A 14431-nucleotide genomic window follows, 5' to 3' on the forward strand; every position below is an offset into this window, starting at 1 on the left:
AAACCTGGGCAAGCCTTTGTGCATGCAAAGCAGGTGTGTGGTCACTGGCCTCTTTTTTTCTTTTTCTTTTTGCTGTCTTGCAACAGTGTTAGCTGCTTGGATCCCTTCAGAAACCTGGGAAATATGGTGGCTGTGTAGAAGCATGCTAATCTGATTGTAGTGGGACTTGTCAAGAAATGGAGAAAGGCAGGCTGGAGTTGCTTCCACTGCTGCCCTCCTCCCCCCTTTGTAGTTTCGGAAGTGCTCTGCCTTGTGCCAGAAGCTCAAGAACCCAAAGGAAAACAGGTCCATTGTTTCCTGGCAAAAATATGCCAAGGAGGGGGAAAGAGCAGATCCAGAGCCTTTGTGTCAGAATTTATTTATTTATTTTATTTAAAATATTTATACCCCGCCCTATTTCCAAGGAAGTCAGGGCGGCTTACAAATAAAAACCATAATCAATTAAAAACAAGCAATATACAGTTTAAAACAATTAAAAATAGATTAAATCAGTAAAAGTTAAAAAAAGACAATATTAGTTAAAAGCCCGTCTGAATAAAATAGTCTTAACCTGGGCACGAAAGGATGAAAGTGAGGCAGCCAGTCGAACATCGCTAGGGAGGGAATTCCACAATCTAGGGGCAGCCACTGAAAAGGCCCTATTCTGTGTTTTTACAAAGCAAGCTTGTGAGAAAGATGGAATATTGAGCAGGGCCTCACCAGATGATCTCAAAACTCGGACAGGGTCATAGAGGGAGACACGATCTAACAGATAGCCTGGACCTAAGCCGTATAGGGCTTTATAGGTTAAAACCAGCACTTTGAATTGTGCTCGGAAACAGATTGGAAGCCAGTGGAGCTGGTACAACAGCGGGGTTGTATGTTCTCTGAGCCCAGCTCCAGTTAACATCCTGGCTGCAGCTCTTTGTACCAGTTTAAGTTTCCGAGCAGTCTTCAAGGGCAGCCCTACATAGAGCGCATTACAGTAGTCCAATTGGGATGTAACTAAGGCATGTGTCACCGTAGTCAAGTCTGACAGGTCAAGGAACGGGCGCAGTTGGCGTACCAATCTTAGTTGAGCAAAGGCACTCCTTGCCACAGCCGAGACCTGTGCCTCCAGGTTCAAGGCCGAGTCCAGGAGAACTCCCAAACTGCGAACCTGTGATTTCAGGGGGAGTGTAACCCCGTCCAGCACAAGTTGGATCCCTATTCCCTGATCCGCCCTTTGACTGACAAGGAGCACCTCTGTCTTGTCAGGATTTAATTTCAGCTTGTTCGCTCCCATCCAATCCATCACTGATACCAGGCAACGGTTCAGAAATTGCTTTTGAAAGATGGCACATCAGGTGAAGTGTGCCTGCGTCCTTGTTTCTGCAGTGGCCAAAGGAATGTAATGGCAGCCCCTGGGCTACCCAGGCTTGGGGAGGTTTGGTTCTCAAATGGCTCTGCAGTCACTAGAGCTGAATACTTTGTGGAGAGAAGCCACCAAGAGCAAATTTGGAGAATCCACAAAACAAGATATATATTTATTTTGTCCTAGATTACAATAGCACATTTTGCTGAAGGCCTCATGGTCTCCCAGGCTTAATCATATTTTCAGTAGGTGGTGAGTGACAGGACCTCAGTGAAGGGTAGGCTGGCCTGAGTGGAGGCTTGGGTCTCTGCTGCCCTCCACTTGGCTGTGTCAGCAGCACAGAGGGAGAAATCTGCTCCCTGCTCACGTGCAGAATGGAAATACTCTCGGCTGGCTTGCTGAGGATTGCTGTTTGTTTACTCTTACGATGGTGTTTTTATGTGAGATACCTTTTAACTGACATGTTTTAGGAAGGCAAACTCTTATTCGGATGGCTCAGTGACAACACAGGGCAGAAAAACTGAGGCCTTGCATGGGCCTTCCAGTTGCTGGCTTGGATCCTCTGTGGTTGCTTCCTGCTGTGTCTGGGTTGGTACGCTTGTCTGAGTCATCAGGTCTCTGGTGTGATGCCCTGTTCCTTCCTGCTTACGGCACACGATGATCTGGGATTAGGCAGGTGAGTGGGTGGCAATATCTGAATTGAAATGGTTGGGTCCCACAGGCCCTTCCAGCCCTACAGTTTGTGCCCTGGATACCAAATGGAACGTCTGTCATCTCCCTGCCCAGCCCCCACACCAAATCTTATTTCATTCTCTCTACTCAGCCAGGAATTGCTCTTCACAATTCCCTCTGTGTCTCATGAACACAAGAAGGCATGGAGTTGGGCACTCGGTAGGAAATGGAATTTGACCAGAGTGTTTCTCTCCACATCATTAGGAGCAGGGTTAGGTCCATTCCCTTACAGATAAGGCCCTTGGAGCTTCCTTTGCCTTTACAGAATAACCTTGAATGCACTAAAAAACCCTTTTTAACTTCTTTTCACTGAATTCTTGTGTCCTGGCACGGTGGCAATGTCTGTTTTTCATCTTGGTGGTGTCTCTGAGTCCTCCTATATATTTATTCTGGCATTGCTAATTGTGGGAATGGATGTTGATTGCTGTCAGGGGTGCAAGAATCCGGACACCACAGCCTGCCTAAAAACTAGATCTAGTGCCTGTGTGGCTGAAGAGGACAGGAAGTGCCCTTCCTCCTCCTCCTCCTCCTCCTCGTGTGCTTCTCTACATGGGGCTGCTGCCTCTGCTGCTGCCACCTGACTACAGCCTGTGGGAAGAGCCAGCAGGTATCAGGTAGGCCAAGAGCCCTGCCGCTTAGGAACAGAAGAAGCAGGTGGCCTTATACGGAGTCCTTCACACTCAGTGTTGTCTACACTGATGGGCAGCAACTCTGCAGGGAGCTTTTCCCAGCCTCCCTAGAGATGCCAAGGTGATCCTGGGGCCTTCTGCATTGCAGAGCAGCTGGTGTGCCTGTGAGCTACTACAGCTACTATCGCACGTCTCCATTGGAAGAAAGGAAGGGGGCAGGGAGAGGCCAGAACACCCAGCAAGCCAGGGCAGGCCCCCTTCTCTGGCTGGAGCTGTGTGCAGAGCCATGTCTTCCCAGCAGCCCCTGCGTTTCCTAAGCCTTCTCTGCTTCCCTGCTTCACCCTCGTCCCCTTCCTCGGCTCCTGTGATGGTCACCTGTCCACAGCAGCCGATGAATGCCACCCGCATTGTTGGAGGTGGCTCTGTGGTGGGCCAAGTGAGTGGGCGCCCTTGCCTTTGCTTGTTTCCCTCTTTTATTTATTTATTTATTTATTAAATGTATTAGTGGCTTTTGTTCAAACGAACCCAAAGAGATGTGCAGTAAAAGAAGATTAAAACCAATATGAAACTAACTCAGATAAAAAAAGTAAAGAACACGATACATGAGGAAGACAGTGGAACAGCCCACCCCCTAAAAGGGGCTACAATGCCAAAGACCCCCCAGATAAAGTAAGAGCCAAGTGCCTGTGCTCTTCTTAGTATCCCCCAGATCCTCTGTATGGTATTCCTGGTTCCATCTCCGTCATTCCTCCTCCTCCTCCGTGCTGTTCTCAGAAGGTATTTGCGATGCAGTCCTTGGGGACTGGATCCAGTTTCGCAAAGGCATAATGGAAACTTCCATGAGAAATCCAGCAAGCAGTACAAGAACAGGTCAGGGAGATGCCTCACACTTTTTACTGTAAAGTCTGGAACCCATTGTGCATCACAGTTTAATTGGGGTGTGTGTGTGTGTGTGTGTTAACAGGTTGATGGGGCTGATAGTTGCCCATGTTCTTCTAGAAGTTTTGGCTAAATTGAAGGCTAATGCCTCTGGGAAACCTGAGTGTGTCAGAGTTTCAGCTCTGGCGTTTCCATATATTCCAGGCAGGCCTCTTCAGCGCAGTGTGCGACGGAGCAAAGATTTTCACATGCATTTTTTGTCCTGCAAGGCAGGTTGGGGTTGAGGTTGGGGAAGATGTGACCAACATCTTATGCTGCAGGCAAAGTAACCAGAAAGAGTATTGATCACTATTGCAGCGCTTTGGAAGATGCACTTTTGGCTTTCTAGACCTCTAAAATGTTCTTTGTTAACAGTGTTCTTTTACTGAGTTTTCAGTAAGCTTACTGAAATAAAGAATCAAGCTCACGTGTAGCTACAGCCTATAGACTGTAATAACCTCTCTTCACTCCCCCAATAAATAAAGACGGGGGGGGGGGAAGAGAAAAAATTACCAGTTCCTCTTGCCAGCTAGAGGCCAAGACGCTTCAGAGCAGTCCCATCCTGCATCAGTTTGTGGCGGTCCATGGGACACGATGGGGCCTTTTCCACCTCATTTTGTTATCAGACGCTTAGCTTTTTGGATCCAACCTCCTTCCCTTGCATTGGTGGACACCAAATGGCTTTTGCTTGGCTTCTTCTCATGAGATGCATTCAAAGACATACCCCCTTGACGACTTTAAGGGGGCCACTTCCTTGTTCTGTAAAACTGGGCAAGCGATGCTAAGCTGCAGTGACTCAGGAGAACACACTTCTTTCCTGAAAGGATGTGATGCCATGAGGGGAGGGGTTTCAGCCCTTTTATAACTGGAGTACCTCCAAAGGAAATTTAGGATGAAAGAATGGGGGTCAGCAGGGAGTTTTCCCTATTAAACTCCTTAATTGGGGGTAGGGTGTCTGAGAGAGATTTATATTTATTGATATCCTTTCGCTCTCCTCTAGAAGAATTATATATGGATATAGAAGAATTATGGATTAATTTGTGGGCACAAGCAATAGACAAAGACACTTCATTAAAAGCAAAACAAAATCTGTGGTCTCCACAAAGAAAACACAAGGGCTGTGGGCTGTATGTGCTTATTTGCCTACATTCAGATCCACTGTGCCGGACACTCAGTCCTTGCAGTTATCTGATCTGCATCTGATTTAGCAGTAGAAAAGACAAGCTTGGCTGGTTAAATCTCTCATTGGCTGAGATGCAGTGGCTCAGGTGCACTCAGCAGGGCCATATAGTGGCACATTGGGTGTGCTGCAGTTGTCTAATTCACAGTGTGTAGTTTCTCAGTCTATATTCCATAATATGGCTGCCATGGAAAGCCCAGTAAAGATGGTACGGAGTGCCTTGTTTTTCTGCCTCTTTCTCTGGGCCTTCTGGTTTCATGAATCCAGCAGAGCTGGAGGCTGTTGCTATTGAGCCATGCAAGGCATACGCATGCAGAGCAAACTCTTTCTCCCCCTGCCACGGGCCAGACAGAAATCCCGTCTCCAAAGCTGCTGCTTGCCAGTATGAAGGAAAACTTCTTCAGCACCAACAGGAACTTCACTTGTAATGCAAATAGCAGGTTTGGAAAAGCGATTTTTGTTGTGACCACGGCAGGGAAAGGGCTAAACGCCTCTTCTCCACAAAACATGGTCCTGAGGCTGATTAGGCTTCCTCTTGGCTGCTGCTTGCCTATCAAAAACCATACAGGCTAATTGCATTCACACAGTTAACCATCATGTCTACTTTGGTCCTGGCAAAACAAAGTGAAAGGGAAGGTGTCATGAATTGGGCACAGGAGTAACCTTGGTGGGCTCATCTCCAACCACTGAAAGTGTCCGTGCCAAATGGCGATGTCCCCTTACCAGGTCACTCACAGCTCCTCATGCTTGCCTTGTCTCCCGTCAAGGGAAGTTGACACAAGGGCATTAGGATGGAAACTGTGGCTGTCCTGGCTGACCTAGAGAGAGTGGGAGGCTTTCTCCTCTAGCTTTTAATAAGGTAACAGTAGGCACGTCTTTCAAAACGCCAAAACCCAAATCCTTCTCAGGACAGGTCCGTTCTTCTTTGTAGCCCCTTCATGAAGCTTTGGATCCCTGCCATTCTAATCTCCAGATTCAGTTGTAGTTTGATTGCTCCAACCTCTTTGGAAAGTCTGTGTTTCCAGGGTGAGCCCCCCCCTCTCTCCCCCTCCCTCCCCCCTCCCTCCCCCCTCCCTCCCTCAGATGAGTTACATAACTGCCTCCTAGGAATTTTAGGTGAAGTGAAGAGTTTCTTCACATCACCAGTTTCTACAACAGACCTTCCAATTTACTCTGCTAGCTGCAAAGAGGACAGAGGAGACCATAAGACTGTCCTAACTCATACCAGGACACCCAGTGAAGTAAAGGCCTGCTGTGTGCTATGCTTCGTATGATTAACACTTGGCATTTTCAGGTGGTCGAGAAGAAAAGGCCCAACCATGCAAGGGAGAGAAGGTGTAACTTACTCAGGAGAGGCTGTGAAAGCCGTAGACTGGTGCCAGGACTTGGTGGTGGGCTGGGTGATGGCCAACAAACTGACTCTGAATCCTCACCAGTTCTCCATGGGTGGCCAGTTCCTAAGTCCAGATAATTGGTCACTTGCTTGCTTTGGATGGGTTCATCTTCCCCTTGAAGAAGCAGTTCACAGTCTGGGGGTGCTCCTGGATCCATCCCTGTCGGTAGAGGCCCAGGTGACCTCAGTGGCTAAGAGAGTCTTTTACCAGCTTCAGCCATATCTGGACTGGGATAGCCTGATCAATGTTGTCCATCCACTGGTTACCTCCAACTAGGATTACAGCAATGTGCTCTATGTGGGGCTGCCCTTAAGACTGTTCTGTAAGCTGCAGCTGCTGCAAAATTCAGTAGCTCAACTCTCACTGGGACAGAATATTGCTATCATATTATGCCTCTGTTTAAAGAATTGCACTGGTTGCCACATAGCTACTGGGCTATGTTCAAGATGTTGGAACTGGTGTACAAAGTTCTATACCATTTGGGACCAGGATACTTAAGAGATTGTCTCATCCCTTATATACCCAATCAATCACTGCGCTATGCAGAGGAGGGCTTCCTGCAGATACCATCCTATCAGGAGGTCTGTTTCACACAATGCCAGGATAGGGCTCTAAAAGTTAGCAGCAACACCTCAGATTAGGCTTGGAAGCAAATAGATAGCCACTGTAGATCTTTCAGAATAGGCATAATATGAACAATTCCGGCTGTACCCATCAAAATTCTAGCAGACGAGTTTTCCACTAACTGAAGCTTCCAGGTCATCTTTAAAGACAGCTTCACCACCTTCCTTCACCATCTTCTTAAGAACTTTCCCCTAAAAGGGGATGTTTGAGAGTGGGTGGTGATTGTTAATCATCTTTAGGATCCAGAGAGGATTTTTTAAGGCATAGATGCACAACCATCTTTTTAAGGTGGCTGGGACCACTCCCTCCCAGAAGGAGGCCTTCTAGATCCTGTCTGGCTCGATTATAAGTAACCAGGAGGGCAAGGGTCAAGATTACAGGCATTAGAAGGAACCCCTGCAAAACACTAAGTCAGCCTCTTCATCCACAGGAAAGAACATAGACTTCTTAAAACCATTAGAACAACAATGATGCAAATAAAAAAAGCACCCAAAGTTGAAACCTGAGGAAATAAAATGGTCTTCACTTGGTGCCGAAAAGACCACAATGTATGCACCAAGCAAGCCTCTCTGGGGAGGGCATTCCACAACTGGGGCACCACCACTGAAAAGGCCCTCTCGCTAGTGGCCACTCACCTCACCTAATTTGGTGGGATCACCAAGAGAAGGGCCTCTGAAGGTAATTTTAGGACCTGGCAGAGGTATTTCTACTGGGAGGGGGTGGGATATAAATCTAATAAGGGAAGCTGAGAGGCTGGCAACAAGGGAGAGGGCCTTCTCAGCGGTGGCCCCGAAATTATGGAATGATCTCCCTGACGAGGTACGCGTGGCGCCAACACTGTTATCTTTTCGGTGCCAGTTTCCTCTTCTCCCAGGCATTTTAGCATGTGTTTTAAATTTTTAAATGTTTAAATTGTTTTTCAAAGATGTGTTTTTAAATTTGTATATTTGTTTTAATGTTTTTAGTTACTGTAAACCGCCCAGAGAGCTTCGACTTTGGGGCGGTATATAAGTACAATCAATCAATCAATCAGTCAATAAAATGGGTGTGTGACAGCCCTTCAGGTAACTTGGACCCGTCATGTAGAGCTTTAAAGGTAAAGAGCTGCACTTCGAATCAGGCCCAGAAATGAACTGGGTGCCAGTGCAGAGGACAACCCATTGCCGTCATGTGATCATATTGGCCAGTCCCAGTTAATAATCTTACTGCCTTGTTTTGCATCAGCTGAACTTTCTAGACCATTTTCAGTGCCAGCCCCACAGGAAGCACGCTGCAGCATTCTAATCAGAAGATTCCCAGAGCATGGATAACTGTCACATGGCTGTCTCTGTCCAGATAGACTTGCAGCTGGTATATTAGCAGAAGGTGACCAAAGGTGCTTCTTGCCGTTGAGGCTACCTGTGTCTCCAGACAGGTGAGGAAAGATGTTCTGGGGTGGCACTTCAGGACAATGTTGCTGCTACCTCTGCAGAGCTGTGTAAGAAGATCCGCTTCTTTCCCACGAGCAAGACTAGAGTAACTCGGAAGAGTCCGAGCAAAGCAAAAGTGCTGTGTCACCTTCAAAGGGGAACTGGTGACTTTCGACATTAGTGTTTGGGGTCTCCTGCCTGTTCCCTCAGGTATACAGGGGTTTGGCTTTTTGCTGGTACAGACTAACATTGCCGCTGTTAGAATCTAAAACAGGTGTGGGGAAGCTTTGGCCCCCCAGATGTTACCGTTCCCATCATCCATGGCCATCGGCCATTCTTGCTGCGGCTGATGGGAGACGTAGTTCAGCATCTGGAGGGCCAGTGATTCCCCACAGCTGATCTAAAACTAGGCGTAGCGCTGCTGTTCTCTATTAGAGCAACGTGCACTGGCGACAATTATGCTAGTTTACAGGATTCTGCCTTAAGCAAGGAATTCTGCGTAATTCAGAAGTTTGCACTGAATGTTGGCTACTGAGGTCTGTTACCGTCGCGTACTTTGGAGCTCTCCTGGCCTGAAACCAACACAGCATTAAGTCTCTATATCTAACCAAAGCAAGCAAAGAAAAGGAAGGAAAACAGGTAGGTGTGTTTCCTTGTTTAAAACTTCTGCTGTTGTGTGGCTTCTGTTTCCTCAGTGACCCGTCATAACCACTTGAAAGACTTCATGCTGGTGGTGTCCATTGTGATTGGTGTGGGCGGCTGCTGGTTCGCTTACATCCAGAACCGCTACTCAAAAGAGCACATGAAGAAGATGATGAAGGACCTGGAAGGTCTCCACAGAGCTGAGCAGAGTCTTCACGACCTCCAGGAAAGGTGAGCCATTCCTGCCCCTTTGCTTCCGCAGGGAGGTTCTACGATGCCATGCATGGTGTCGGCTGTGGCCTCGCTCTCTCCGGCAGGCTGATGAACGTCGCTGAGATCTTCCTGAGTACTGTGGTATGAGAGCAGCTTGTGCTTCTGGTGTGGCTCTCATGAGCAAGAGGTGCTGACTGCAGCCCCCTGCAAAGCAAGCATGTTGTGCCTGTCTGGACATTTTCCCGCCTGCTGTGTGGGTGGTGCCTCTGTGCTGATATCCCAGTTCCCCACATCTTCAGTGTAGAGACCAGCATGGATCGAGGGTGGGCATCTAGTGCTTTGTGTGGAGGAGATGAGCTCCCTGTGAATTCACACAGCCTTGCTTTCAACATCCAGGTGTTCATGCAGGTTAACTGGTGCCTCTCAGAACTTGAAACCTTCCAAGGATGGAGACAGCAGAACGGCAGTGGAAATTTCACACCTTCTCTAGGCAGCTTATTCTGTTGCTGAATTGGTCTTATAGCTAGGACCTTTCTTCTAGCATTGAATTTAAGCCTTACTTCCCTCTAGGCTAAATCTGTTGCTTCTTGGCCTGCCCTTGGTGAATAGACAGGATAATCTGTGCAACCTGAATAATCCATGCAGATTCAAGCAAGCTAACATCCGTTTTCTTAACACAGTCATGTGCAGTGGTAGGCCTGGGGTGTTCACACAACTCTGTGTGTGTCTCCCATTTGCAGCCTGCAAAGTGCAAGGAGTCTTTTTAGCTCGGAACCCAGGACTGTGTACTAAGTGAGCCTGGAAGAGGCCAGCTTGTATCCCAGATGTGCAGGATTCAACCCCAGAATCTCCCACCGGCAGGCCCCGCACTGGCCTTGAGGTCCCTTACTTTCTGTTGTACCCCAGGAATACAGTAGCTCTTCTCCACCCCCACTCCGTCAGAACAAGCTGGAATCCCTTTTTCATTTCAGAGGACGCCCGAGAGAGACTCGTGGGCATGAAGCCACCTGCTTCCTCCCTTCCTCCCCCTCCAGTTATCTGGGGTGACTCACGCTGATTTGCTTCATCCCCAGCTAAGAGGGAGAGGAGGCTTGGAAGCGAGTCACTTGGGACCCTGGGAAGCCATTCTGGTGTGGAAGGCCCTGCCCCAGACTGCATTTGCAGGACAGCTGCGTCTCTGGAGGCGAGGCACTTCCCTTGTTTGGTTGGGCTGTTTTGCCTCTCGGCCCTGTGCATGCAGATCCCTGGGAGCCTCTCAGTTTCCCCCTCTTCCCTGAGAGTCTGGACATGTGTGCGCAGGCAGGCAAGCCATGCTGAGGGCTCCCTCCCTCCCTCTCCAGCTCACCCTTGTGTTCCTTGTCCTTAGCGTTCTGCATTTCCTCATGGCGCATGGCGTCCTCACGGCCACCAGGCCACTTCTCTCTAAACTCAGCAAAAGCTCAGCTCTTGCATTCAAAATACAGAGTGCTAATTTAGCAGGTTTAGGCAACGCAAAGCAGTTCTGTTGCCCCACATACTTTCTTTCCAACACATGACTGTTCATAAGCAATATGTGAGATGCAAGGTGCTCCTCTTTCCAAACTCTGGAAGAATTACTCCCTGAACAGAAAGTAAGACTCTCCTCCCACCCCCTGGCGAATGTGGACTCCCCCAGAAGGAGTAGAGAGGCCTTTACTTCCTGAGCTGTCTGGGCCAGGGGCTACATAGACAGTTCTGTATGAAAAACTGGTACAAGGTGCTCTCAAACAATTCTCAACCCCAGACTGGAGTATATTCACCCCATTCCCAGTGAGCTGCTTCCATGTCTTAATGATTTAGTGCAGGGGTGGGGAACCATTTTTGGCCCCATGGGCCAGATCCTTATTGGGATTGGCTTTGTAGGCCACATTTGACATGTGGGTGGGGCTGCCCAACCAGAAATCACATGATGTCATTATGGCATTCCTTGTGTCCCACTCAGAGATGGAGGAACCAGACTGAGACAAGGTGAAGTCTGTTTCTCGTTTTAGTAACGTGATGCTTACATCCAAAGTGGAGTGCTTCATATACCTGTCTACCCTGACTCTCTACTTACCCTAACTATTCTACCTAAGCAGACTGCGGCATGTTTAAGTAGGGAAGGTCTTCGCGCGTAGATGACGGCTCCGACAGAGTTCCACCCTCTGAAAGTCTCTCTTCTCTCGCCTCCACGAGGGGGGCGAGCCTCAGATGGCCTATCCGGCAGCGGGGCTTCTCTAGGTGACAGCGCGGGCTCTGAAAGTGGGATGCTGATTGGCGGGGAAGCGCTTGACGTGCCTGATGGGGATTCCTGCACGGGGGTGGTTGGCGCAAGCGAAGGGTCACTTCTCAACGGTCCAGGCGGGGCTGGAACTGTCTCGAGGGGAGTCTGCGGGCTGCTAGAACCCTCCCTGCTTGCCTCCCTTCCTCCAACACCCCAAGGAACCTTGTCTTCATTTGACTCCTCTCCCTGATCTAACTCTCCCTGCATCTGGGGTGCAACATGTTGTCTGGCAGGTGGGTTGCCCTGCCTGCCTACCAATAACCCTTTCGGCCTGTTCCCAAGCATCTGGCAGCCACCTGGCACGAGGGGCATGGCTAGCCCTATGCTCAGTGTCAGCCATAGGGCTGGCAAAGCACTTCTTGGAGCCCATGTTTTAAAGGCTTTCTTTGGCTGTGCATGCCTGTTCCCTGCTGGGCAGAATTCAACCCCTGCTAGTCAGCTGACATTGTACATGACATCAGGTGTAGGGCAGGTGGGTGTGGCTTCCCAAAAATGGGCGTTGTGGGACAAAGGTGGAAGCCTGGCGGGCCAAGTTTGGCCCATAGACTGGAGGTCCCCTGCCCGATTTAGTGAATTGAAGTAACTATTTGTGTGAACATGACATCAGCTGCAGGTGGAGTGCAGAGAACCTCTTGCAGACGTCCTGCACCTCCTTCCAGAAGGATTTGCGGCTGCACTGACACGGCCCCCTGGGAATGGGGCAGAGGAGCCCCTTTGCCACCTCACTAGGCAGGTGCCGGGGCCACAGGGGCAGACAGTGTGCTTTGCTGCTGACATAAGGAGAAAAGAAACAAAAGCTGCCTTTGCCGGGAGTCTGAAAGGCAGCCAGTTCTGAGGAACAAATCACTTCCCAGTGGCTTTTGTATAACTTCAGTGTCACGCTGACAGACGTCTCTTGGGGGCGGGGGGCGGAGAGGAGGGGTCAGAATTCTCTTCAGTCAGGAGCTGGCTAAACTATCTCTGCCTTTTGTAATGACTGCCTGGTCTTCATTTATTCGATTTTCATGGCTGCTTCTCAAGACCATAGGTCCTCTCAAAGAGTCTCACAACTAAAATATTATAAATAAAATTACAATAAAACATAAGCAAAACCCTCCTACTTTAAAATCATACACAACTAAGTTTTAGATTTCCCATGAATTCTAACTCAAGAAGAGCCTGTCACTGGATCAGGCCAGTGGCCCATCTAGTCCAGCATCCTGTTCTGGCAGTGGCCAACCAGGTGCCCCAAAGGGAAGCCTGCAAGCCAGAGCTGAGTGCAAGAGCCCTCTCCCCCTCTGCGGTTTCCAGCAACTGCTATTCAGAAGCCTCATACTGCCTCTAACTATGGAGGCAAAGCATAGCTGTCATGACTAGTAGCCTTTGATACTGTTACTCTCCACGAATTTGTCTAGACCTCTGTTAAAGCCATCCATCACTGGACTCCTCCGGGAGTGTGTGAAGAAGCACTTTCTTTTGTCTGTCCTGAATCTTCCAGCATTCAGCTTCATTGGTTGCCCACAAGTTCTATGAGAGAGGGAGAAAAACTTTTCTCTATCCAATGCATAATTTTATACACTTCTATCATGTCGCCTCTGACTTGCCTTTTCTCTAAATTAAAAAGCCTCAAATGCTTCAACCTTTCCCCACAGGGGAGTCGTTATATCCTCTTGATGATCTTGGTTGCCCTTTTCTGAACCTTTTCCAGCGCTACAATATCCTTTTTGAGATGAGGCAACCAGAACTGTACACAGTATTACAAATGCAGTTACACTATAGTTTTGTGTAACGGCATTATGACATCGGCAGTTTTATTTTCAATACCTTTTCTAATGATCCCTAGGATGGAATTTGCCTTTTTCACAGCTGCTGCACACTGGGTTAATATCTTCATTGAACTACAATCCCAAGGTCTTGTTCCTGGTCAGTCACTGCCAGTTCAGACCCCATGAGCATATATGTCAAATTAAGGGTTTTTGCCCTGACATGCATGACTTTATACTTGCTCACATTAAATTGCATTTGCTATTTTACCACCCATTCACTCAGTTTTGAGAGGTCCTTCTGGAGCTCTTCACAATCTCTTTTTGTTTTAATGATCCTGAACAATTAAGTATCATCAGCAAACTTGGCTACCTCACTATTCATCCCTAACTATAGATTGTTTATGAACAAGATAAAAATCACAGATCCCAATACTGATCCTTGGGAGACTCCACTTTCTACAGCCCTCCATTGGGAGGACTGTCCATTTATTCCTACTTTCTGCTCCCTGCTACTTAACCAATTCCTGGTTAAGGACCTCTCCTCTTATTCCATGTCCCCTGAGCTTACTCTGGAGTCTTTGGTGAGGTACCTGGTTGAACGTTTTTTGAAAGTCCAAGTACACCTCTATCTACATGCTTGTTGACACTCTCAAAGAATTCTAATAGGTTATTGAGACAGGACTTTCCCTTACAGAAGCCATGCTGGCTTTGCTTCAGCAAGGCTTGTTCTTCTATATACTTGGTTATGTAACAGTACTTTCTATCAGTTTTCTACTGGGACAGATGTTAAGCTAATCAGCCAGTAATTTCTGAGATCCCCTCTGGATCCTTTTTTAAAGATTGGTGTTACATTGGCCACTTTCCAGTCCTTGGGTAATCTGAGGGACAAGTTACATATTTTTGTTAGAAGATCAGCTATTTTGCATTTGAATTCTTTGAGAACCCTTGGGTGGATATTAAACTGATCTGTCAGTTTTGGTTTTGTCCATGTAACCCTAGAGCTTCATCTCTTGTTGCCGTTATCTGCCTCAGTTCCTCAGACTCCCTTCCCTGCAAGAGGAGTGGAGCCACAAAAGCGTCTTCATAGCCAGCGTCAAAATCCCAGTACGCTCCATTTAGTAAAAGCAAGTGCAGTATGAGATTAAAAGCAGACCCAATTTGAGAGCCAGTGGGGGTGTAGTGGTTAGTGTCAGACTAGGACCTGAGAGACCAGGGTTCAAATCCCCACTCAGCCATGAAGCTCACTGAGTGACCTTGGGTCACTTGGGCCAGTCACTGTCTCTCTGCTTAACCTACCTCACAGGGTTGTTGTGAGGATAAAATCAGGAGGG

At 48.1% G+C, this 14431-nt stretch overlaps 1 protein-coding gene across 12 annotated transcripts in view; it reads left to right on the top strand.

Annotated features, from left to right (window-relative positions):
- Positions 1-14431, top strand: part of STIM1 (stromal interaction molecule 1) — a 160243-nt gene that overhangs the window by 125041 nt on the left and 20771 nt on the right. For all 12 annotated transcript variants that reach the window (XM_061629239.1, XM_061629237.1, XM_061629236.1 and 9 more), the window contains one exon: positions 8915-9092. In XM_061629239.1, coding sequence (XP_061485223.1) covers positions 8915-9092 — 178 coding nt within the window. The remainder of the gene's footprint in view (positions 1-8914; positions 9093-14431) is intronic.

Source organism: Rhineura floridana, chromosome 5 (assembly GCF_030035675.1).
Source record: "Rhineura floridana isolate rRhiFlo1 chromosome 5, rRhiFlo1.hap2, whole genome shotgun sequence".
In the NCBI taxonomy this organism is placed as follows: domain Eukaryota; kingdom Metazoa; phylum Chordata; class Lepidosauria; order Squamata; family Rhineuridae; genus Rhineura; species Rhineura floridana.